General features: G+C 34.4%; 3 protein-coding genes across 9 annotated transcripts in view; 2 read left to right on the top strand and 1 right to left on the bottom strand.

The window, feature by feature from the left end:
- Positions 1–1,860: 1,860 nt before the first annotated feature.
- On the top strand, positions 1,861–13,555 carry LOC116027249 (biotin--protein ligase 1, chloroplastic-like). 6 transcript variants are annotated; one of them, XM_031268763.1, is made up of 11 exons: positions 1,893–2,137; positions 5,765–5,807; positions 5,939–5,987; positions 6,111–6,384; positions 7,259–7,320; positions 7,395–7,543; positions 10,402–10,522; positions 10,948–11,103; positions 12,665–12,710; positions 13,083–13,155; positions 13,326–13,555. In XM_031268763.1, the coding sequence occupies exons 4-11, from the start codon at positions 6,113–6,115 to the stop codon at positions 13,449–13,451; spliced, it is 1,005 nt and encodes a 334-aa protein (XP_031124623.1). In that variant the 5' UTR covers positions 1,893–2,137; positions 5,765–5,807; positions 5,939–5,987; positions 6,111–6,112; the 3' UTR covers positions 13,452–13,555. The 6 variants fall into 6 exon arrangements, with proteins under 6 accessions (XP_031124625.1, XP_031124623.1, XP_031124624.1 ...); XM_031268764.1 differs by having other exon boundaries at positions 5,768–5,807; XM_031268761.1 differs by having other exon boundaries at positions 2,029–2,137; positions 5,768–5,987.
- Positions 13,556–14,207: 652 nt separating this feature from the next.
- On the top strand, positions 14,208–16,113 carry LOC116027250 (biotin--protein ligase 2-like). Its single transcript, XM_031268766.1, has 3 exons — positions 14,208–14,351; positions 14,522–14,598; positions 15,667–16,113. Exons 1-3 carry the CDS (start codon positions 14,232–14,234, stop codon positions 15,707–15,709), a joined length of 240 nt encoding a protein of 79 aa, XP_031124626.1. The 5' UTR covers positions 14,208–14,231; the 3' UTR covers positions 15,710–16,113.
- Positions 16,114–23,068: 6,955 nt separating this feature from the next.
- Positions 23,069–24,942, bottom strand: part of LOC116027122 (serine/threonine-protein kinase Aurora-3-like) — a 5,641-nt gene continuing 3,767 nt past the window's right edge. For both annotated transcript variants that reach the window (XM_031268553.1, XM_031268552.1), the window contains 5 exons: positions 24,813–24,873; positions 24,435–24,734; positions 24,156–24,287; positions 23,573–23,649; positions 23,069–23,251 (listed from right to left, as the gene is read on the bottom strand). The gene's annotated coding sequence lies outside the window, so the exon portion shown is untranslated. The remainder of the gene's footprint in view (positions 23,252–23,572; positions 23,650–24,155; positions 24,288–24,434; positions 24,735–24,812; positions 24,874–24,942) is intronic.

Raw genomic sequence — 24,942 nt, forward strand, 5'->3', positions numbered from 1 at the left:
ATCAGTTTCCTGTGAGACTGTTTTATGAATCTTTATATGTGAGACGGGAGCAAATTATTTGTTACTTATAATGAAAAGTGTAATAATTTTAGGAAAAATATATTACAGAGTACTTTTTTTTAATCAAAATTTAATATTTAGGGTTGAGTAATTACTTATGAGAAAAAAAATGTAATACAAATCATGGAAATTGTTTAATTGTTACTTATGAGATAAAGTATAATAGTTATGATGAAAAATGTGATACTTTTGATGACCAAAAGTTAATACTTTTAAATCAAAATGTAATATTAATAGTTGAAAAGTTACTCATGACAAAAATTGTAATACTTATATGGAAAAATTTAATACTTATCAACAACTCGATATATAGACGGTCGTTTAGTGGTTGAGCTGACCAAGCAAGTCATTTGTTTTTCTTTCTTGTGTTTTCAGTTGCTGTCGAGGAGGGCTGTCAAGTCTCATAGGAGAATTTGCCTTAAAGTTTTAGATATGACTAATAAAAACTTAAATAATATTTTAGCGCCAATATTGATTACTTATTGATCAAGAATGCTAATTATCTGTTGTTTATTGAGGACAATTGTTAATCTTCACTATTAATCTCAGTCGAAGTCTCAATTGAAGCCATATAATATCAGTCGAAGATATTTTGATTAACATTATATTCATATATATAGCGTATAGGACAGGAGAAATACGAGTAATAATACACTAAATAGGTGAACGGGCAATTTTTCCCCTTCATTTGACCTCAACTTAACCAAAATTTGACGGAAGGACGAATATTAAAAAAATTTGAAAGTCAAGGGGTTTAAATTGTCCAAATTAAAAGTCGGGGACTAATTTTAGAAAATCAACATAGTCGGAGGATCATTGCTGGAATTAACTCTTTACATACACTATTAGGAGGAAACGCTGGCCACGCCCCATTCCGAGCCCTCATTTCTTCCTTCGTCTCCGTCGGAGACGAAGAGAGTTCTCTTTGTCACCCCTCCTCCTTCGTCTCCCGCGAAGATGAAGGAGGAGGGAGCGTGGCGATGACCGACGTTTTTATTTATTTTTTAAGTTTTTTAATTAAAAAATGATTAAATTAATTTTTAAAATAAAAATTCAAGAAACTAGCCGGTCACTAGTGATTTAGTCGGAAAATTTAACGACAGAACCAAATGTGATACAAATTTAATAGTTATGCACTTAATTTTAAAATGTTAATAGTCAATGATGAAATGCGATATAAATTGAATAGCCATATATCTAATTTAGAAATTTTAATAGTAAGGAACAATATTGATACATGTATTATATTTTCTCAAGAGTAAATACCAGTGGAGGCCCTCCGACTTTGATGGCACCGCCACTTTTAGTCCTCAACTTTTAAATTAACCACTTTTAGTCCTCCGACTTTGATGGCACTGCCACTTTTAGTCCTCAACTTTTAAATCAACCACTTTTAGTCCTCTTACTTTTTGTTTCTAGTCACCTATGGTCCTTCCTTTGCAATTGGACATCTAATGTCATTTTTTCAAGGACAATTCAGTCATTTGGTCCAAAATTTAGTGTTAACAAAGGAGAGTGGAGAATAGGATTTCTTCAATTATTCTGATGAGAAAACATAATACTTAATACATTAATTATGAAATGACTGAATTACCCTTGAGAAAATAACATTAGATATCCAATCGTAAAGGAAGGACCATAGGTGGCTAGAAACAAAAAGTAAGAAGACTAAAAATGATTGATTTAAAAGTTGAGGACTAAAAGTGACGGCGCCATAAAAGTGATTGATTTAAAAGTTAAGGACTAAAACTGACGACATCATCAAAGTAGGGTTCTCAAAATTAGAAGTAGGAAAACTGCCTGTTCTCTCGCTGGAGTCGCTGGCTCGTTGATATTCTCTCGCTGGAGTCGCTGCTATTCTCTCGCTGCCTCAGTGCCTCCCTAGACTCCACTGCCTCCCGCTCCCTCTCGCCGCCGCCCGACGCAGCAGATCAACCGCCAGTCCACCGTGCCTCCCGGTCCCTCTCGCTGCCGCCGCCGACGCAGCAGATCAGCTGCCAGTCCGCCACCTACCGCTGCCTCCTGGTCTCTCTCTGCCGCTGCCACAGTGTCACCGAAGATATTTTTCCCAGCCAAGGTAAGTTATTTTTAATTACTTAAATTTACTGCTTAATTGCTCAATGATCATTGTAATTATGCCTTTTAAAGTTTAGTGCTTAAACAGTTACTGCTTATATTGCACAAAATGCTCATTGCAATTATGCGGTTTAATTGTGCTGGGAATTTTAGGGTAAATAATTGATTTATGTTTCCTTTATAATGCTTTCTTTTTAATCTGTTATCTGTAAAGTGTAAAGTGTAAACCTTTGGTGGAATTTTACGGATAGCATTCAATCCGGATTGCTTCCTATGTTATTTATGCTTACATTTATTTATGTACTTATATGTATGGAAGTTGGTTGCATTCTGAATTTTGTGTATGATTATATGACAACTGGAAATGTATGGAAGTGTATAGCATTCGACTCTGACTTAACTGGAAATCATATGATAATTAAACTCTAGTAGCACTATTTATCTTGGAAGAAATATCTTGAAAGTACAAGGAATCAAGGACTACTGTTGTTGACTTGTAATTGATGTGGAGTTGTAATTGTGTTGAGTGCTTTGAGCCTTTAAACATTGAAGTTTGGACTTTTGAAGTTTTAAATTTTTTATTATTTATGTATGGATACAACAATATTTATTATTAATTGAAACATGAAGTCAAATAGGTCAAATTCGAGCTCAAACTCGAGCTCGAGCTAAATTCGAGCCATCTAGAGTTGATCTTCGGCTTCAAGCTCGAGCTCGAACAATCGAGCCAAACGAGCTGCTTGAGTCGAACTCGAGCTTCTCAAAAAATTGCCGAGCCGAGCTCGAGCACAACCATTCTTATCGAGCTCGAGCTCAATCCAACCTAAGATTGAGCTCAGTTCGGCTCGTTTGCACCCCTAGTTCAAACTTCATATTGAAATATTGAATATCGATTCTGGTAAACTAATGAAATTATTGATTTGTTGCTTTGATTTTCAATTTCTTTGTTTCTTGACCAATTGATTGCTTCTTTAGTTGTGCTTGCTGCTTAGCTTTAAAGACTTAGAATGATGTACTGATGTTTACTACTGTGCACTGTAAAAAAATAATATATTTTTACAGCATTGTTTGCTTTATTTTTATTTTTTATGTTAATTTTCTTGTTGTGAAAAGTCATTTTGTGCAATTACTGCAGCTTTAGGCCAAAATGTCAATCTTCTTGCCTGGGTAACTTTCTCAGAAAAATGTAATTCTTGTTTTAAATTTGTTCTTTGTTCACTAGGCTTAATATTGGTTGAAGGGATGAAGAAATCATGTTAATTGAGATTTGTGCATTTAGTGTTTGGAACTTTGGATATGTAAGATATTTTGACATTTGGTTAAGGACTTGATTGACCAATTTGAATATTTTTTTTTTGAAATAACCAATTTGAATATTTGAGTAATGTTTTTAAGTATTTTGTCCTAGTTATATTTGAGATAATTGGATATTTTAAGTTGACTTGGTGTGTATCTTAAGTTCTTATTTCTTAATTCTTATTAATTATGTAATTAGTACAATTTTTATGAATATTAAGCTAAGTGGATATTTAAATATATAAGTTTATAAAGTAATTATATAATTTAAATAATTATTTTATATTGTACTAAAAAATCATGGCAGGGAATCCCCGTCCCCAAAAAATCTGATGTATTCTGGGGGGAAGGGGTACTACAGTAAAAGTAGACCAACACAAGGAAAACTAAATTTGGAAAGAAAGAGCAATTGACGGAATCCTATTTTTGACATAATCCTATATTCCTATTTTTTGTCATAAATTCATAATAGAATAGTTTAGTTAGACTAGAACTCATAGATAGTTAGCTTAGTCTCAGTCAGATTAGGAGTCATTGTATTAGCCTATATAAAGGACATCTTCAATCAATATTAGACAACCAGAAATTTTAGAGAAAACAGGGAGTTGGGGATCTCAACAAAAACCCCAATGTTTCCTCTCCATCTTTATTCTCATTCAAGCACCTTTGCCTGTGACGTGACCCTGGTTGTCCATATCAAAATCCCTGCGGGGTAATAGTAATATAAAATAAGATTCTTACATTTTGTTTTTTCTTCATTTCATATTTGTTATGAAGCCAATGCTCACCACAAATAAGAGCTCCAACAGATTGTGCATTCATCAATCACCTTTCCCCAACACTAAACATGGCAAGGTTGGTGATTGGGGTGTGAAATCAGGTTGGATGGGGACCCTATTCCTTGCTTCCTCCCCGTTGTCATCCCTAGATGCATTAGCACAACCAACTCAAGGATCAACCTAAAAATTTCACAAATCCCTTGGTAGAAATTTCGAGTTACATGATTCTCAACTACATCATTAATTTCGCTTGTATTTTTTTTTTGAAAGCAATTTCGCATGTACTTTTTTTTTTTTGAAAGCAATTTTGCTTGTACTTAGTTGAACACATATGGACAAATAATGATGAGTCTATGGGGCCATGGGCCTTTGGGCCCAAAGAAGAGGTAGTGATGTGCTAAGAAGACAAGAGCCATGGTGGCACAAATGGAGGAGAGGTGTTGATGGGCCGGCAAGACAAGCAAGTGGGGGAGGGGTGGGCCACCACCGCTGTGGGGGCTGGAACCGCCCACGGCCAGCCAGTGTTCCACAAGCGTGGGGGCCTGTCGGTTTCCTCCAGCCACGGCGTGTCCCGCGCCAACGGGGTACCCTATGGCGCTGCCTCGGCTCCCCACCGGCGTGGGGTGGGTACCAGGCGTGCGTGGGGGAGGTAGTGTGTGGTCTGTGCGTGGGAAGGAGTCAAGGTACACGTGGATGGTGAGGAAGAAGGGCAGTGAGGAATCGTACATGCAGTAGGCAGTGGGAGATTATGAGACACTATGGGGGGTGTCTTGTCTCCTTTGTGTCAGTAAAGTAGTAGTGTGCAGTAGTGTTGTGTAGTATATTAGTGTTATAGGCAGCAGTAAAGTTAGCAGAAAAGTGCAGCAGCAAAATTAGACTTGGGCAGCAGGCCAGCAGCAATGTTAGCAGAAAAGTGCAGCAGCAAAGTTAGACTTTGGCAGCAGCAAAGTTAGGCAGCAGAAAAGTGTAGTTAGGCAGCATAAAAATAGTGCAGAATTTGAGGAAGCTTGTCTTCTCTCATGTATATATAAAGATGTATCAGCTAGCTAATGTAGGGACATAAATCAGAGAACACAGAAATATAAGTCTTTTAGCTACTGCCCACACTTAAGCTTTACTCCCCATTTTAGTTATTAACACTTTGGACATCGTGGGCTGTGCATGACATCTCTCTAGGTCCAGTAGTGCACTAGTGCCTTGTCTGCACTATGCACTTTCAACCCAACTACCGGGGTTCGATTCCTGGCTATGGCATTATTATTTCTGGCCCACTACTTGAGCTACAACTTTATTATTTATTTATTTTTTGGACCATTACCTTGGACTATTGTACATACTCTTTAGGCCTAGTGCTTTGAGCAATAATATTACTACTTTTCTACCCCCATTATATACATTTTTACCCCTTTTATGGTGGACCCGGTATCGATAAAATCATCAAATAAAAACAATAATTAATTTAAATATTTAATTATGTATGAGTGTAGTTGCATTTTGTTTAATTATCTTGTATTTTGAATTTTGTGTATCTATTTACCCGCAAAAATTGGAAGGAGATTCCAATGCCCGAAGTGGAGCGCGCCGCTATTAAGCAATGTGAGTAGAACATGACACCATTTACTCTCTCCCTTGAACTGAAGCGGACTATACAAAGCTTGATGATATTGACCAGCTGCCCTCTACTCTCTCACCATCGATCCTCCTCTTGCTTTCGCTCTCTTCCTCAGCTTGCATCTTCTTCTCACTTGGCTTTCCCCACTTCTTCCCCTACACCCTGTAAACACCATTTCTCTCTCTCCCTTCTATGTATACATGTGCGTATGTATGTATGTATGTATAAAATTAATTACTAATACTTTTTCATTTTACACAACATTAACTTTTGTTTTTTTGGGTTAGATATGGAATCAGAATCATCGACGCCTTCACTTTTGGTGTTATGCGGGAAATCTGCAGCTGAGAATGAACTGGCCAAGTCATTGAAGAATAACAATGCTATGAAACTCCTTGGGGACGATGAAGTCGAAGTTGTTTTGTATTCGGAGGTTGAAGATAGCCTTGGAAACGAAGGGTTTCGCATTAGAGATTACTTGAAATCCCTTTTGACGATGAGCCTTGGGAGGTTCCTTCTTTACTCTCCTAGATTGCCTTCAACACAGGACGTCGTTGCACGGTATGTATGGGTTTAGTAACTATTTATTGGGGTTTTAATATTTTCTAGTGACCCTTTGTACAAAAAAAAAATCTAGAAATTCTTTGAAAATGAGAATATTCATTATTTCTTACCTCCAGTTATCACTATTTTTAGAGTACTTAAAAATGATATTTGGGTAAATATTTTGTAATCATGGATAGAACAAAAGAGGTTATGTTATTTTGTATTATTGACTATTGAGTAAATAAATTGTATGATGATTATAATAATTGGATAGTTGTTTAGTAATTTTATGAACTAACTAGAGCCAAAAGTAAAAGTAGATTGAATTCCTATTTTAAAGCTCATACTTAGCTTCAATAAAATTGATCCTAGCTGATAACTTTAGGATTTGAAAATTTAAGGGTGCATTTACCTCAATTATCTAGTTTTCCGTTTTCCATTTTCCATTTTCCATTTTTTGTTTTCCAGTTTTCCCATTCTCTTTATTCTATTTTTCAATTTAGAAAATATGTTATGGGCAGCAATTTTTCACATTCGTTTTCCAGACTCAATTGTTTGGGACTATAATGTTATAAAATTAATTACATAAAAAAATTTGTGTGCTTTTTAAGACTCGGTATTCAAAATGTTTTCAAATGTATTTGGTTTGAGTGAAATGTATATACTTTTATTTTGGAGGCTAGTCTATGTGGCATTTGAACATCTTATATTGGATCAAATTTATACCCGGATATAACATGACTAAAAGAATTGAAACTAATAATCTATATGGTTTATCAAATTTTATAAATCGGTTAAAATTGTGACTTTAAATATGATAAGAATTGGCCCAACCCAAGCATTGCCCCCTACTACAATTTCACCATTGAAATTATTCTTTGTTGGGCAGAAATTTCTGTGAGCTGCCAGTTGGTGCAGTGTGTGTTGCTGATGTGCAATTCAAGGGGCGAGGTATTATGGGAGTTGTGCTGCAATAAATGGTTTAAGTTTATGATACTTTTTGTTTGAATCACTTATCTGTGTAGGTCGTTCAATGAATGTGTGGGAATCACCAAAGGGTTCCCTTCTATTTTCCTTTACCTTACAAATGGAAGATGGACGAATGGTGCCACATGTTCAGTATGTAGTCAGTCTTGCCATGACAGATGCTATTAATGATCTCTGCAAGCAATATGTAAGTGAATTGCAGAATTTATTTGCCTAGTCTTGTTGCATTTTGAAATTGTAGGTTGAATGTAATATAGAGAATTCAGTTTAAGATAGAAATTGGATGTGCTGCATCTTGCACCTATTTAATAGCATCAAATCTGGTTAAGTTTTCATAATAAAAAGTGGGGATGCAAGCACCTCTAAATACGGTAAGTGCATGTAAAATAGATGAATGATTAGTCTTTTAATGACACTTTTGAGATATTATTTTTGCTTGATACAGTGAATATCAAATTACAACTGTAGAACAGTAGAAGGGAAAACTAGAAATGATGTTTGTTATTATTCCATATAAAGCTTCATATTACACACCAAATATATAGCAAACAAAAGGCATTGGAAAAGTACACAATAAATGCTAAACTGCCCAAGAAGCCTAATCCTCTTCTCAAGGCACAACAAGAGTAAATTTCAGGCTTCCCAAGACAAATGTTTCCAACACTCTCCTTCAAGCTGGAGCATATAAATCAAATGCTCCAAGCTTGCTATAAATGTATTCAATCCTAGGTCCACAGTGAGATTTGGTTAGAACATCACCAAGTTGATCACTTGACCCAACAAATGTGGTAACAATGTCTCGTATAAAGTGGCAATCAACCTCAATATGTTTGGTCCTTTAATGGTAGACAAGATTAGATGCAATGTGTAGCGCTGCCTGATTATCACAAATTAATTTCATAGGACCGGGCTTATAGAAATTGAGTTCTATAAGAAGTTGTTTAACCCAAATTAGCTTACATATTCCAAGTGCCATTGTTCGGTATTCTGCTTATATGCTTGAACGTGCATCCACATCTTGTTTCTTACTTTTCCAAGAAACAAGATTAGCTCCAAATATAATACAATATCCTGATGTTGATCTCCTATCCAAAGGGCATCCAGCCCAATCTGCATCTGTATAGCCAACAATTTCTGAATGTCCATGATCTTTATAGAGCAATCTTGTACCTGGAGACCTTTTCACATATCTCAATATTCTGATGGCTGCATCCCAATGACTTTGATATGGCTCTTGCAGAAATTGGCTAACTACACTTACAACAAATGAGATATCTGTTCGAGTGATAGTCAAGTACAGTAGCTTGCCAACTAATCTTCGATACTTACTTGGATTTGATAGGAGCTCCCCATGTCTTGGAAGAAGTTTGACATTTGGATCTATGGGTGTGTCAACTGGTTTGCAATTTGTCATTCCTGTTTCTTCAAGAATATCCAAAACATATTTCTATTGAGACACATAGATACCTTGTTTGGATTGAGCAACTTCAATACCAAGAAAATACTTCAATTTTCCAAGATCTTTTGTCTCAAAATGTTGAAACATATGTTTCTTAAGCTGATTTATTCCTTCACTATCATCCCTTGTAATGACAATATCATCAACATAAACCACAAGATATACGTTTTTTCCAAGTAGATGTTTATAGAAGACAAAGTGGTCGGCCTTGCTTTGGATCATGCCAAATTGTTGGACTACATCTTTAAATCTCCCAAATTAGGCACGCGGAGATTGCTTCAACCCTTAGAGAGAGCGTTTAAGACGACAAACAAGATTAGCTCTTGTCTTAGCAGCCACAAATCCAGGGGGTTGCTTCATATACACTTCCTCATTCAAATCACCATATAAGAAGGCATTCTTTATATCCAACTGATACAGTGGCCAGTGGCGATTGGCTGCCATTGAGAGTAAGAGGCGGATAGAAGTGATCTTGGCTACCAGTGGGAAGGTGTCCGTGTAGTCAATGCCAAAAAATTTGCGTGTATCCTTTAGCAACAAGTCGAGCTTTGAGTCTATCAACTTCTCCATCTGGACCAACCTTCACATATACATCCATCTACAATGAACCCCAAAAGTGGCTCTGATACCATGTAGAACAGTAGAAGGGAAAAGTAGAAATGATGTTTATTATATTCCCTATAAAGCTTTAGATTACACACCAAATATATATGCAAACAAAAGGCATTGGAAAAGTACACAATAAATGCTAAACTGCCCAAGAAACCTAATCCTCTTCTCAAGGCACAACAACAAGAGTAAATTTCAGGCTTCCCAAGACAAATGTTTCCAACACAAAATATTTTCCAACAACCAATCAACCAGTGAATACAAAAAAATTAACCAAATTTAAATTATCAATACGTTCAACAATAACCAACTACAATTCTCCTAAATCAATGGGGATTAAATACCCCCAATATGGAGACTAAAATATTCCACAATGGTCAAAACCCTAACTTTAGTCAGGGGTGACTCACCTCTATGATGATAAGCTGAGGATCATTGGCAACACTTATTGAGATAAAACCTCTGAATTATTATGTGGTATAAGATTCATCCTGAGGACTCTAGTTTGTTTAAACATACTGCAATTTTCCATGCTTGTGGAGAGCCTTTTAGTAGTTTTTCTTATGAATGATGAAAAGGAAAGTTCATGGCACACATCCAATCTTTCTAACCTCAAGAGGAGAGAATCTAATTTTCCCAATCTATAGTAAATGATTTATTCAAAACCTATAATGTTTAAATAACGTGTATCAAGTGACGAAATGAATATATCTCTTACCTTAGGCTTATTGCCATTCAATTTATGAAGTATTTCCCTTAGGTTTCATCAATGATTTTTATATGAAGGAAATGTGAAGTAGTGATGTGTAAGTTCTTTATAACTGATTTTTATCCATTAAAGTTTATTGTTGCTGAAATTTGGCTGAGTGATATTTAAATGTATTCTAGTTTAATGCTTTAACTCTTCCCAATTTCAATATTTGCTTCTATTGGATATTTTTTAATATCATTGTTTTGGATAATGTATTTCATTTCAGGGTATACGACATCTTGATGTAAGAATAAAGTGGCCAAATGATTTATATTTAGGTGGGCTTAAGGTTGGTGGCATTTTGTGCACTTCAACATATAAGTCACAGAAGTTTAATATCAGTGCTGGTAAACAGTCTAACTTTCTAACAAAAGATTTTCTTATTGAGTTCATTCACTTAATGAACTAACAATAATATTTCTCCTTTTTCTTCAATTTCTCTTCCTCTTGTATTCTCTTTGTGTTTTTCCTTTTGGGGGCAAGGTGGTTAGAGTTTAGGGGAGCTGCTTCCTTCTATTAATTTTCTTGATTTCCACAATCAGGAGTTAGTGTGTTGCTAATATTAAAAATAAATCTACTTAAACTTGTCATAATATGGGATCTGTGCATTGGGACTTTTTACAAATTTCAGTTGCTTGCCTTTGAACTGCTTAAATCTCCAACAAGACTACAAGAGGACTTTGGGATTTTCTTGGTGGTGTATATTTTTATCAGTGTGAGGTTTTAAAAACTTGACTCAATGGTTTTTTGAATTCTGACTGTTGTTATGCAGGAATAGGCATAAATGTAGATAATGAAAAGCCCACAACATGCTTGAATGCTGTTCTGCAGAAATCAACTTCTGTTCCAAACATATTTAAAAGGGAAGCTATTATGGCAGCCTTTTTCAATAAGTTTGAGACCTTCATTGATGTTTTCTTTAATCAAGGTGAGATATTTTTCCTTTGAATATGAGCAATCATGGGATAATAAGACACATACTTGCCACTTTTTGAATCCACTTCTTTTTATTTTTATTTTTATGGTTTCTGTGAACAAGAAAGAAAAATCCCATAGTTTTCTTCCTCCATTTTTATGCTGTCTCGAGTTTCTTGATGCTAGTAGGCCCTTTGAGAATAAACAATAGTTACAATACATTATAGTTTCTGGTTTTGGGTAATGCTTGTAGGCCCCAACAAAGCCAAGTTAGGAACAAGCAACAATGTAATTGTTTTGTTCTTGTGATTGCCTCTGTATTTAGTCGACTATAGTGGTTTTTCTTGATTTAGTTCTGAAAGTCTTTTTGTGCTTAATTGGGACCTGAACTTTGATGGTTTTACCTAATGGAGTCCTTGACTGTTAGATCAATCACTAAATTGAGAAAAACCACTATAGTCGAGGACTAAATTGGGTACTAATAGATGGGAAATTACCAAGCTATCCTAACAGAGGACTCAATTAGGTAAAACCATCGAAATTCAGGAGCCAATTAAGCACAAAAAGACTTTTTGGACTAAATTGAGAAAAATCACTATAGTTGAGGATTAAATTGGGTATTAACTCAATAACTAAGACTGTAGTTACTTCCAATAAAGCTCCCAGATATGTCTTATGCATTTAACAAAAGGTGTGGGGGGCACATAAAGTAGTTTGACATTTTTTTACCAAAGAAGTTAAGCTAGGGTACCAAGGTGACTTTCTGAGTTTTTTTATTCTGAGAATTGTTTCCACTTCATGTTGTTAAATTCAAAGGGATATTACGTAATGGATTATGGAAACATAAGCCCTGATTTTTTATCCATCTTGTAATGCTTTATAAAGGTTAGTAAGGTTGTAACATTTGCCCTTCTGATTTCTTTTGGTACCTTCTAGCTAGACTGTAATTTCAGATTTCCCTCTTTTACTTCATTTCCTCAATTTTGGCTCATTTATTCCCTGTTCATCAGATGCTTACTTGGAGATCTAGTAAGTACACTGCTTAAGTGTTTATAGACTTTAGAATGATAGACCCTTCTACACCCAACTTAATTGCTTAGTTTGTTGTGTTAGGGGATCATATCTGTTTGTCCTTTCATTCAAAGGGATTGTAAGTAAAGAAAAATAATTGTTTTTCTTCTTCTTTTCACTCATTTTACAATAATCAAGACTTTATGAAGGCTGATAAAGTTGTATACTCCACCCTTCCAATTTTCCTCTTTGTACCCCGTAACCAGAGAATGTAATGCCTATCTCCCTCCTCCTTTACTTCCATCCCTTTGGTTTTGCCTCATTTATTCCAAGTTTGTCATGATGCCTGGAGATGTGATTATAATAGTGTTCCTAAGATCTTGTTTTTCTTGAACTGATGCTACAAATTTGCTGTTAGCAACCTTTAGAATTACAGGTCCATTAATTGTTATACAATCATCTCGATGTTAGTGGTAATGGATCATGCAGTAGTAGTCCTATACCTCTTCTGTGTGTTAATCATGTCTATCATTATAGTTCTATTGTAATTTCTGTCTATGCAGGATTTCAGCCTCTTGAGGAGTTGTACTACAAGACTTGGCTCCACAGGTAAAACATTTGCATTTACTGTGTTTAAAAATGCCTTGCTTCTGGAATTATTTCACTTGGATTTATGCCCAATGCAAACTTATATATATATATATATATATATATATATATATATATATATATATATATATATATATGACAGTCATCCCTACAAATGATTGTGCATCTGTTTAACATATCAATATATGATATAATATGGGAGAGGTTTCTCCACTAGTTTGCTTTCAACTCAGTATTTGATTTACAAGTTTAAAGGATTGTTTTACTGGATTTGGTTAACAAGTGCTGATATCTGTGAAGTTTAAATGTGCCTGGAATTATTTTCATGGATTTGCTAGTAGTACTCTTTCTTCTGATTTATTTTGACTACAGTGGACAGCGAGTTATTGTACAGGAGAAAACTGAAAACCAAGATCAGTTTGTAGAGAATGTAGTGACCATTCAGGTCAGCTGACTCCTTTAATATTTTTCCCTTCAGATAAAATATATGGGATGAAAGGGTCTTTATAAATTCTTATTTTACCAACTTCTCCAATTTGATTTTGGTGTCATCTCATGAACCCTTTTTTTTTCTGACTTTATGCTTAGATTTTTAAATTAATTTTCTGTATTCAGGGCTTATCATCCTCAGGTTACTTATTAGCCATAACTGATGATGGTCAAACATGTGAACTTCATCCCGATGGCAACAGGTATCATATTTTCTCATATTCATTATCTGTCTTGTGTGTGTTTAAGTAGTGATCAGATTGGGAAATGCTAACATTTCAGCCAGAAAACCTCGTTACCCGCATTATATGTTTCTGCTTTAGCATACAGCACATTATTGTGCTTCTATTACAAAACTTATCTTGAGTCTCTGCACAATTAGAGGTATACAAAATCTGGGATGATTTGAAGGTAAATTTCTAATGTTTCTCTGATGTAACACTAACATCTTTAACTTAAACCCAAAAGCTTGTCCACTCTCTCGCTAACCAAATTTGACTAGGGTCTTGGAGAGTGAGTCCTAGGATGTGGTTGACTGTTTTCTCTAGGNATATTGGGTTTATCGAGGCAAACCCCACTCCTCTTCCGAGTATGTGAGTAAACCCTCGCCCTGTGATCCTAGCCGGCAAAGGACCACAAGGAGGTTAACCAGCCTAGGTTGCCCATAGCTGACCGGCTCAAACCCGGGTGGCAGACGGTTTCGAACTCAGGACCTCACGGCCGCGAGCGTCTTGGTCTTGCCACTCAGGCTGCCCTTACAGGCACAAACTTATTATATATATATATATGTGTGTGTGTGTGTGACAGTCATCCCTACACATGATTGTGCATCTGTTTAACATATCAATATATGATATAATATGGGAGAGGTTTCTCCACTAGTTTGCTTTCAACTCAGTATTTGATTTACAAGTTTAAAGGATTGTTTTACTGGATTTGGTTAACAAGTGCTGATATCTGTGAAGTTTAAATGTGCCTGGAATTATTTTCATGGAATATCTGTGAAGTTTAAATGTGCCTGGAATTATTTTCATGGATTTGCTAGTAGTACTCTTTCTTCTGATTTATTTTGACTACAGTGGACAGCGAGTTATTGTACAGGAGAAAACTGAAAACCAAGATCAGTTTGTAGAGAATGTAGTGACCATTCAGGTCAGCTGACTCCTTTAATATTTTTCCCTTCAGATAAAATATATGGGATGAAAGGGTCTTTATAAATTCTTATTTTACCAACTTCTCCAATTTGATTTTGGTGTCATCTCATGAACCCTTTTTTTTTCTGACTTTATGCTTAGATTTTTAAATTAATTTTCTGTATTCAGGGCTTATCATCCTCAGGTTACTTATTAGCCATAACTGATGATGGTCAAACATGTGAACTTCATCCCGATGGCAACAGGTATCATATTTTCTCATATTCATTATCTGTCTTGTGTGTGTTTAAGTAGTGATCAGATTGGGAAATGCTAACATTTCAGCCAGAAAACCTCGTTACCCGCATTATATGTTTCTGCTTTAGCATACAGCACATTATTGTGCTTCTATTACAAAACTTATCTTGAGTCTCTGCACAATTAGAGGTATACAAAATCTGGGATGATTTGAAGGTAAATTTCTAATGTTTCTCTGATGTAACACTAACATCTTTAACTTAAACCCAAAAGCTTGTCCACTCTCTCGCTAACCAAATTTGACTAGGGTCTTGGAGAGTGAGTCCTAGGATGTGGTTGACTGTTTTCTCTAGGGATTTGGAGAAAATAATCATTCATAAATAATCTCAATCTCTCCAATCCCCACCCTGACATCATGTCCTGGGATTGCTTTACTTACAATCATTAATCCTCCAACCATGCATAGGATTGTTACTCCAATCCATCCTTTAAGTCCATCACCACTCTTTCAACCAATTACAGTATTACTAATCATGCTCAATAAGAAAAAAAACATTGCTAGTCTGGTCGGGTCCCATCTTTAGTCCCTAACAATCTCTAGCACAACTTGCCTCATAGTTCTCTTTGAACCAAATTACCTCACCACGTCTTCAGCTGGACAGCCTGTTAATAGAAGCTACCCTAGTGATGAAAGATAAAAGCATATGGGATGGTGATTGTTTCACAAAGTATTCATATTTAAGTTTACTAGATATTTATTTTTTATTATATCTTTGCATAAGAATTGCTGATATATCGATGATGATGATGATGATTTTATTGCTTGTGTATCGTCTCCATTAGACACTTAATCGATTTGCTACATACCCAGTATATATGTGCCCGCATGAATGCTTTTGTTATTGTGTGCTTTATTATTTTGTAGATGTTTATCATTAAGGAAAATTTTGTGCTGGAGATACCCGTATAAATGTGCTTTCTTGATAATATCACTGGAATTGTATTTTCGAAGGGGTTATTTTTTAATTTATAATTTTAGTTTTACTTTTAAAAGATTGTAATCATTTTTACTGCAGTTTTGACTTCTTCAAGGGACTTGTGAGAAGGAAATTAAGTTAATAAAGATCTTCCCTGTGTCCATGAATTTAGCCTGATACCCTTACTGCTGAATGAGATCTAGTCTCTCTTAACCTGGTTAAGCTTCATGGAAGTTTTATAATTCTCTGACGAGTAGAAATAAAACTTCAATATTTGTATTTGAAATGCACTTTTTTTTTCTTCCTTTTTTTTTTTTTTTTTTTTTTGGGTTAGACTTTGTAGTCTAGGGACCTGAGAATATAGATTAAACCCCACTCTCTTGGGGTGTACTTGAAAGAATCTGAATATATTCTGTAGCCTTGTTTTTAGTAGCCATTCAGCGAATCAAAAACTTTGGGATAGTAGCAGAATGATTAGTGTAGAAGTTATATATAATATGGTGGGCTTCTTGTGAGAATTATATACTGAGTATTAATTTTTCTGCATAATTAGCCATTGAGTTATTGTAATTTACTTCTCTATTATTCTTTCAAAAGGTTGAATCTTTAATCCAAGGACTTCGCATATCTCTGCTCGAAATATCTTAAATATTCTCATGTCTGATAAATTATACTCCGTAATTAAAATGAGAGCATTTTGGACATTTTAGATCAAATTTGATCATTTTTTATAAAAAAGTTGATGGATAAAAAAAGAGTTAATACCACAAATGGTCCTCTGACTATTGGGCTAGTACTCCTTTTAGTCCTCGACTTTCAATTCAACCACAAATGGTCCTCTGACTTTCATTTTTGACCACAAATAGTCCTCCGTTAAAATTTCTGTTAAATAGGTGTTAAATCTAGGGGTATTATCGTCAAAATGATATATATAATGGTCATAAAATAAAAATGTTTAGAATTTTTCACCAATAAGCATAATTGAACAATTAATGAATATAAATACTCCTAAATAGAAAGACAATACACCTTATTCTCGTAATTATGCATACAAAATAAAGATTTAATATTATAGCTAAATGTTTTTAATTTAACCAATGGATTAAAATGGAAGAAATTTGTTTCAAAAACCTTGCTTCCATCATTTTCATGGTTGTTCAAACATGGCAGATTAATAGTTTTTCACTCTTCATTAATCAGTCAAACATTTTGTTCCACCATTGAATTAATATAATTATTCAAAGTATAAATTACGAACATCAATCATAGATTTTTATTTAATTTGTTCATTAATGTGATTTGTCACGTCAATTTTGTTTTTATATTTATTTACTTAATGTTTATTAATATTTGAAATTAATTATGTTATCATATAATTTTCAAAAAGAAGTAATCATAATAATATTAATCAATTTGACGATATTAACCCTAGATTTAACACCTATTTAACAGAAATTTTAATAGAAGACTATTTGTAGTCAAAAATGAAAGTTAGAGGACCAATTGTGATCGAACTGAAAGTCGAGGACTAAAAGGAGTACTAGTTCAATAGTCAGAGGACTATTTGTGGTATTAACTAATAAAAAAATAATCGTATTGATAATTCTTGACTAAAAAAAAAAATCTCTATAGTTGAAGAACCCAAATATTGTATTAAATAAGAGAGATTGTATCACAATGAAAAGAGGTTGGAAAATATCATTTTCACTACTTCAATTTTGTGGTACATTTTACAACTTACCATACTCAAGTAGTCAAGTGGCATAAACTAAAGCCCCCACAAAAACCAAACCCCAATACCAATTGCCCCAATGAAGAAACTTTGAGTTTAGATACCCTCAACTGAATTGGCACATTTTATGCAACCTAAGTACAAGCAATTAAACTCAATCACATTCCTCCTCAGCCAAAACCATTTTACTTAGAGGACTAGGCCCAAACTTTCTCCTTTTCATGGAACTTCTTCTCCTAATAACTTCCATCTGGTTCCTCCTCCTAACTTGCCACATTGCTTCTTCTTCAACAACAAATCTCCTCATAAAAACATCATCGGTCAATAATTTTTCTCGAAAAATTCTCCTTCCCTCCATGCTAATCCTCGCGCTCAAAATCCTACTTTGGTCTTTTGATGTTGGGGGAGTAATCAATGGTTTTATTCTTGGATAACTGTTTCTTCTCCTTGGGGGGAACTTCAGCTGGGAAGACTTCTGTGTAAGAAGAAATTGGTGTACATAAACAAAACTTAGTGAAAGAAGTTGCCACCTTCAAGGAGGTGCATTTTCTTAGCTTGTGCCTATTGGAATTAGAGTTGGAAATCTGTGATGATTTAGATAGTGTTCTCCATAATGTAGCATTTGTTGTTGGAATTTCAGATGGCTTTGCAAAGGCTTTCCATAATGATGCCATGTCCATTGCCTTTTGATACCAAGGTTTCCTAGAAAACATATTAAGCAAGAGGGGCATCAAATACATGTAAACAAATCAATGATATTCAAGACTCGATCTGCCCATGTATCCTTTCTTAATTAATTGTAGCTAGTTATGTTTAATATGCAAGTAAACACGCATGTGACATCAAATACAATCCTCATGGAAATTAGTATAGATTTCTCTAATACTCCGTATCATATATATAACAATGTGTTATACTTTCTAAAATAAAAACTTGTATATTTAATTGTTATTCTTTTATGAAATTTGGTTCTATCTTTTAATTTGAACATATTTGATTCTGTCTAGCGTTGTTAATTTAGTTTCTCATAGTATAATACTCATAATTTGTTAATAGACAAGTGTCTTTGAGTGACTAAATTTAGGCAAACTATATCATGAACTAGAGTCTAACTTGCATTGTGAACCCTCGTCCAAAATGATATTCAGATTATGTGTCTGCAGTTAAAATTTTATGTGTTTTCAGTTAATAGATTATGTGCCTATAAATAAATTGAAGGTACATAATATGTTAATTGCGGACACATAATTTATTAACTGCGGCCATAAATTATGTATCTATTACAATTAACATATTATATATATGTAATTGTGCTTATAATTAATAAATTATGTGACTGCAATTAACATGTTATGCACCTTAAATTTATTTATAGGCACATAATATGTTAATGCCAGACACATAATTAAATGTTGTTTTGAAATTGGGGTCAACAATGCAAGGTGGACCCTGATCCATGGTATAACACTTGCTAAATTTATTTAAATTAAAAGACATGGACCAAATTTCATAAAAGGTAATAATTAATGTCTTAAAAGTTCGAAAAGGAAGACATTCGCCAATGGAGCCTAGCTCTGAAATCTCTGAGCTGCAGGTCGTAGCCTAATCTTGTATCTTTTTCTAGATCATTAGTATCGTCTTGTATATATGAGTAGTTTGTGCATTTTGTTTTCTTGAATGATGTTTTTCTTTTAATGTTTTGTTTGTTTGTAGGGTTGGATTAGTTATCAGTTGGAAGCATTTAACACTATTGTGTTCTTAGGACTGGGTCAGGAAGACCCATATAGCCATCATGCTTTTGCGCAGCTTTGTGTCACGGACTCGTTTTTCCCTAACGATATCACGTGCGGCCTTAGCTATATTTCCCTCAAATAGTTAAGTCAGCCTCGTTTCTCCCTTGGAAAGTATGCACAGTAAGTGATGATGAGATGGCAAGAAGTTAAAGGAAATGCTCGAACTTTGTAGGGAACTTATATTACATCCACTCTTTGATTCCTCATTTGGATACTTCACTTGGATTCCTCTATTGGATACAACTCTTGGATAGTTTACAAATGAACCCCATGAGGAGTAGTTATACCATTCCACCTCCTCAATGGATGGTGGAGATTGATTTTATTCTACGGCTAATATTTATTCTCTAGAATCCTGCATAACAATCTCTACACACTTGAGGATTCCATAATATTCTCGAATGTTTTATGCTTCTCTACTACCTTTACACTTATGTATATGATTCTAGATTATTCTAACAACTAAGGGAAGTTATGTACAACTCCTAGAATAATCCGGAAAAGTGTAACAAACCTCGACAAAGTGTCCCGCGTGTCTCGAAAATTTGTAGGAAAGTTTTCCCGCGCGTTACATTTGTCCATCTTATTCGGAAGCCTTCTCCTTATATAGCACCCAATGTTGTCTTGGTCACTCAGGTAAGGATATTGACTCATAATTGAAGTTTGTATACAAAAAATGTTTTGTATGTTCTTAGTGTATACGTCCATGTTTAGTAACATAACTAGCTTAATTTTTGCTTGTTTAATCATTATTAGCTGTATGATTCATTGATTTGTTAAACAATCATTATGAGGGTTTGGTTAATCAACATTTTGTAACAACTTTTTGATTGATAAGCTTTTTGAGAAAATAAATTATAGTCTTAAGATGTAATATTGCATGTCATAAGCTATTAACTAACAACTAATTTACCAAATATTTTTGGGAAAAGGTGCAAATAAGTCCTTAAACATTTCGCAAAAAGTCAATTAGGCTCGCGAACTTTTTAAAAGTACAATTGAACACATGTACTCACGATTTTGAGTCGTCTAACCACATTACCCGGTTACCACTTCGGTAAGTGCCGGTAAATGCCTCTGTGACTTGTCAAGTAAGCTAGGTTTTGATTATTTGGATTGCCACATTGCCACATAAGTTTAAATAAAAAAAAATAGCCTAAGAAAGAGGAATTCGTTCTCACCTCGTCGTCATCCCCATCCTCCTCCGCAGATGGCAACCGCGACCATGCCACATTCATTGTCTCAATACCATTCTATAAATGATTCGATAACATCTTTCTCACACCCCCAAATCCCTCGGCCACTACCCTCCACTTCTATGTATATAGGAATAAGCCCTAAAGAGTTAATACCCATTTTGGTCCCTCGATTATTAGGTAATGCGTAATTTAGTCCCTTGACAATAAAAGTACCCAATTTAGTCTTCTAATTTGTAAAATTATACCTAATTTGGTCTTCCGTTACAATTGTCATCCATCTGCCATTATAAAGAGGGGTAAAAAGTCATTTTCAATAGTTGAGGGACCAAAATGGGTACTTAATAATCGATGGACCAAAACGGGTACTAATTATTATTATTATTATTATTATTATTATTATTTGGAACAATGTCTCATAGTTTAGTTTTGTATATCAAAACTAGGTCTGTGTAATCGGTTAACCGAACTGTTTTAACTGAAGTTTTTAAATCTTTCACCGTTAACAGAACCAAACTGAAATTTTTTTGGGTTAATCGATCGGTTAACCGATTAACCAAACTTTTTAAAGCTAAAGTTCTAAATCCTAAAAATAATAAATCCAATTAAAATAATACATATACTAATAAATCCATAAGAAAATATACAAAAACAATATCATAAAAACATTACAAGTTTATAGAGATTTTACATATTATATATATATATATATATATATATATATATATATATATATAATTTTGGTTAAAAAAACCAAAAAAGTTCAGTTAAAAAAGATTAATCGAACGGTTAATCGACAATTTCGAACCCAATTAACTGTTAACCGAAATTTTTAAAAAAAATATTTAACCATTAACTAAACCGAAAAAGTTCAATTAAAAACAGTTAATCGATAATTTTGAACATAGTTAACTGTTAACCAAAATTTTAAAAAATATTTAATCATTAACCGAACCGATAAAGTTTAGTTAAAAAATGATTAACCGAACTTTGTCGATTCGATTGGTTAACCAAAAATTTACCGATGCTTACACACCCATAATCAAGATAAGCCTGTCGACCTTACGTACTTTCACATTAAACAAATTATATACATTTATTTAACTAAAGGAAAAGAAGTTGAGATTTCATTAGTTTTTTTAGTCAATTAGCGCACACCACATTTAAAGACAGATAGACAGGCTTTAGTAGTTTACATTTTAAATTTTAAAATGATATGTAAGAAGTAATATGGTGGCGGAAGACATTGTCCCAATATCAAATATAATGATGATGATGATAGTAATAATAAGGGAAAATGGCACTTTTTCCCCCTAAGTTATGTGCATATAGCACTTTTTCCCCCTGAGTTATTAAAGTGGTAGTTTTTCCCCCTCAGTTATTTTAAAAGTGGTAGTTTTTCCCCCTGAAATGTTAAATTGACATTTTTGCCCTTAAAAATAACTATTTCATTTATTTTTATTCTCCAACCAATTATATTACTAATATGCATGGAAGATTACGGTTCGATACGAACACCGTAGCAATTGAACTTAAAAAGTATGGACGGTTACGGTTACAATTCAGAACCGAAAAAATAAAATAAAATAATTGTTAAATTTATACTATTTTTAAATAAGAAATAAAATTATAAAAATAAATAAATAAGTTTTGATTGGCGGTTCAAAATCGAAATTAGAACCGAACCGTACTGATTTATCAAATAAGTGTTTGATAATTTTCACTATATATGAATGTGGTTCAGTTCCAGTTTACGGTTCAACAATTATTTAATTTTATTTTTGCGGTTCTGAATCGTAACCAGAACCGTCCATACTATTTCGGTATGATTGCTACCGTGTTTGGTTAGATTTGAACCGAATCGTGATCATCCATACATATAAGTAATAATTTGTTGGAGAAAAAAAATAATGAAATAATTATTTTTAAGGGTAAAAATGTCAATTTAACATTTCAGGGAGAAAAAGTGTCACTCTTATAACACTGGGGGAAAAGTGTTATATGTACATAACATAAGGGAAAAAAGTGTCATTTTCCCTAATAATAATGATGATAATAAGTACCAATTTTGGTCCCTTGATTATTAAGTACCTATTTTGGTCCCTCGACTATTGAAAATAACGCTTTTGTCCCTCTTTAAAAAGGCAGATGGATGACAATTGTAACGGAGGACTAAATTGGATATAATTTTACAAGTTAGAGGACTAAATTGGGTACTTTTATTATTGAGGGACTAAATTATGCATTACCTAATAGTCGAGGGACCAAAATGGGTATTAACTCAGCCCTGAATTAATTTAGAAAAAATTCAACTAAATTTCAGGAAAAAGCCAAAATGCATATGCAATTCGCGGGCGAAACTTGAATAATTTGGGATCAAAGTCAATGTTCTATACAAATATTCAAATGGTTTTGTGATAAAAAATTTCTTCGACAGGCGCTTCTTATGAGTTCGCTCTTAGTGCAGCCGTGTTTATTACAACTACAGCGCAAATAAAATAGAAATCGGAATGGAATTTCCATTCTTTTCTTTTGGCATTTCACAATTTGATTACCGTCGGTGGTGGAGTGCTGCTGTTGGTGGGCTGTCAGTGGTGGAGCAACACTGGTGGTGAAGCGACGCTCGTGGTGGTCGATAGTCGAGCTACGTTGCTGGGTTGAAGGTGGTGCTGGTACAAGGTCAAGATTGCGATGGGAGTGGGTTTGAGTCTCAGTGAAGGCAACTGTTGATTCTTTGTGCCTCAGTAGGAGGTTGAAAAAGTAACTATGAACAGATACTATATTGTAACAGAGTCAATAGTACTCAAAAAAAGAATGCCAGAACATGTTTGGATGAACTAATACTAAACTAACATACCATTGATATTCCTTCACACTCTAATAGAACCATCCTTGGATTGGATGCACTAATTATTTGATCTGAATTTGGAGTAAAGCAGAGCCAAGTCACTGCACTCTGAACTCTTCAGAATTCACATGGAAGAAAAGAAATATCACTTCAAGCTAAATATTACTTTACTACATAGAATTAATAAAAACATGCAACAGAACATGTTATGTAACCAATTGAAGAGGCACCAGACATCAAATGAGAAGGTTAGATGGAAATCAAATTGTTTAAAAACTCAAGATTTCACCTTATAGACAGCGACAAGGCTATTCCTATATGGTGTCAAACCTCTCAAATTGGAAATATTTTAAGTAGAAAATAACAATACAAAGAGAACAAGAAAAAGGACCTAAGAAAGAGTAATAATACAATCTTTTTGGGAATCTAGATTTACCTTGTGCCCCTTGAGCTTACTGCATAACTCTCAACACTTCCTTCACTGAACCATCTTTTGAGTACACAATTTCCCACCTGCCAACATAAATAAAGATTTATATATTTCAATGGAAACCCAAGAGCTGAAAATCCTGTATCAGTGACATAGAAACTCTTTCCGATATGGAAAATGAGAATAATGTCAACTTAGATATGGTAACCAAAATAACAATAGGAAAAGAATGTCCTCTGAAACTATCATCTTCTCTAATCCAGTAACTAAAACCATAAGCACGTCATTTCTGTACAAGTTACAAACCTTAGCTAACAGAATTTATGATGCTTAGCACCAAAAGCTAAGGTTCCCATGTTGCCATGTTGGAAATCTACTGAACCAAAAAGGGAGCAGCAGGGATATTGAAGTTTGGTGCATTATTAGATAACAACCATCAGCACCAATATTAACTGCTGGTCAGGCTGATGTAGGCAAGTTGTTAAGTCACTGTAAAAGTGATTGTTCTAGTCTGAAGAAAAATCCACCCTAACCACTTTCTGGTTATGGGATGCAAAAAGCCACATAAGAATAGAATAAACATAATCACCTTAACATCAGCAGTGAAAGCTGCAGCAGCAACGAAACACCCATTATGTGGCCATGTGGTTTTTGAGTTGATTTGTGTCAACATTACCCAAGAGCTTTCCAGTTTTTCCATGAAAAAGCACAATATCAGTACCTAAAATCACAAAAGACAAAGCCATGTTAGCTAATCATTTCTCCTTAGATATCTATTTTAGAGTGGGGGTAGGAAAGCAGGGAAATTAGTTAACCATTTGAGCAGGCAGAGTGAAATTCATCCGAGTAATATAAAAATATGGCATACCTTCCTTCTGAACATGAAACAATAATTGTACTCCCATCAGCAGTACCATAAGTAGCCTTGGTACTAAACAGAGTGAGGACAGCCCTCTGGTCATGGATTTTATGATGCTCCCATTTTATTTCTGGTAGAGGCAACTTGGTCTGTTGTGTGCCATCAGTGGCTGCTTTTGGTTTCTCTTCCCCATACATGTATAGAGAAGAACCAGAAAAGGCTGGGCATGCTACAACTATTGAAGATTTTTCATCAGCAAATGCAATTGCAGATGTATGACCTCCAGCAGGTAAATTAATCCTCAAAAACCTATTAAGGAAAAAAAAGGTTGTGACATTATGTCATTCAAACTAGGTTCAGTAATCATGAGGGGAAATTAACTCATACTTAAAGCTTTTACTTGTTGCATCATCCAACTTGAATACCCTCACAATTCCATCCGCACAAGCTGCATGAAGAAACATCTTATAGTTAACAATAGCAATTTTAAATATTAAAAAAAAAAAAAAAAAAAAAT

This window comes from Ipomoea triloba, chromosome 8, assembly GCF_003576645.1.
Source record: "Ipomoea triloba cultivar NCNSP0323 chromosome 8, ASM357664v1".
Taxonomy (NCBI): domain Eukaryota; kingdom Viridiplantae; phylum Streptophyta; class Magnoliopsida; order Solanales; family Convolvulaceae; genus Ipomoea; species Ipomoea triloba.

Coding starts and splice junctions, on each gene's coding strand:
- LOC116027249 (XM_031268761.1), top strand. CDS start 5,819: ATGACACCATTTACTCTCTCCCTTGAACTGAAGCGGACTATACAAAGC. Junction 7,544..10,401: donor ATGATCTCTGCAAGCAATAT/GTAAGTGAATTG, acceptor ATTTCATTTCAG/GGTATACGACATCTTGATGT. Junction 13,156..13,325: donor AGAATGTAGTGACCATTCAG/GTCAGCTGACTC, acceptor TTCTGTATTCAG/GGCTTATCATCCTCAGGTTA.
- LOC116027250 (XM_031268766.1), top strand. CDS start 14,232: ATGGATTTGCTAGTAGTACTCTTTCTTCTGATTTATTTTGACTACAGT. Junction 14,352..14,521: donor AGAATGTAGTGACCATTCAG/GTCAGCTGACTC, acceptor TTCTGTATTCAG/GGCTTATCATCCTCAGGTTA. Junction 14,599..15,666: donor CTTCATCCCGATGGCAACAG/GTATCATATTTT, acceptor TTTTTACTGCAG/TTTTGACTTCTTCAAGGGAC.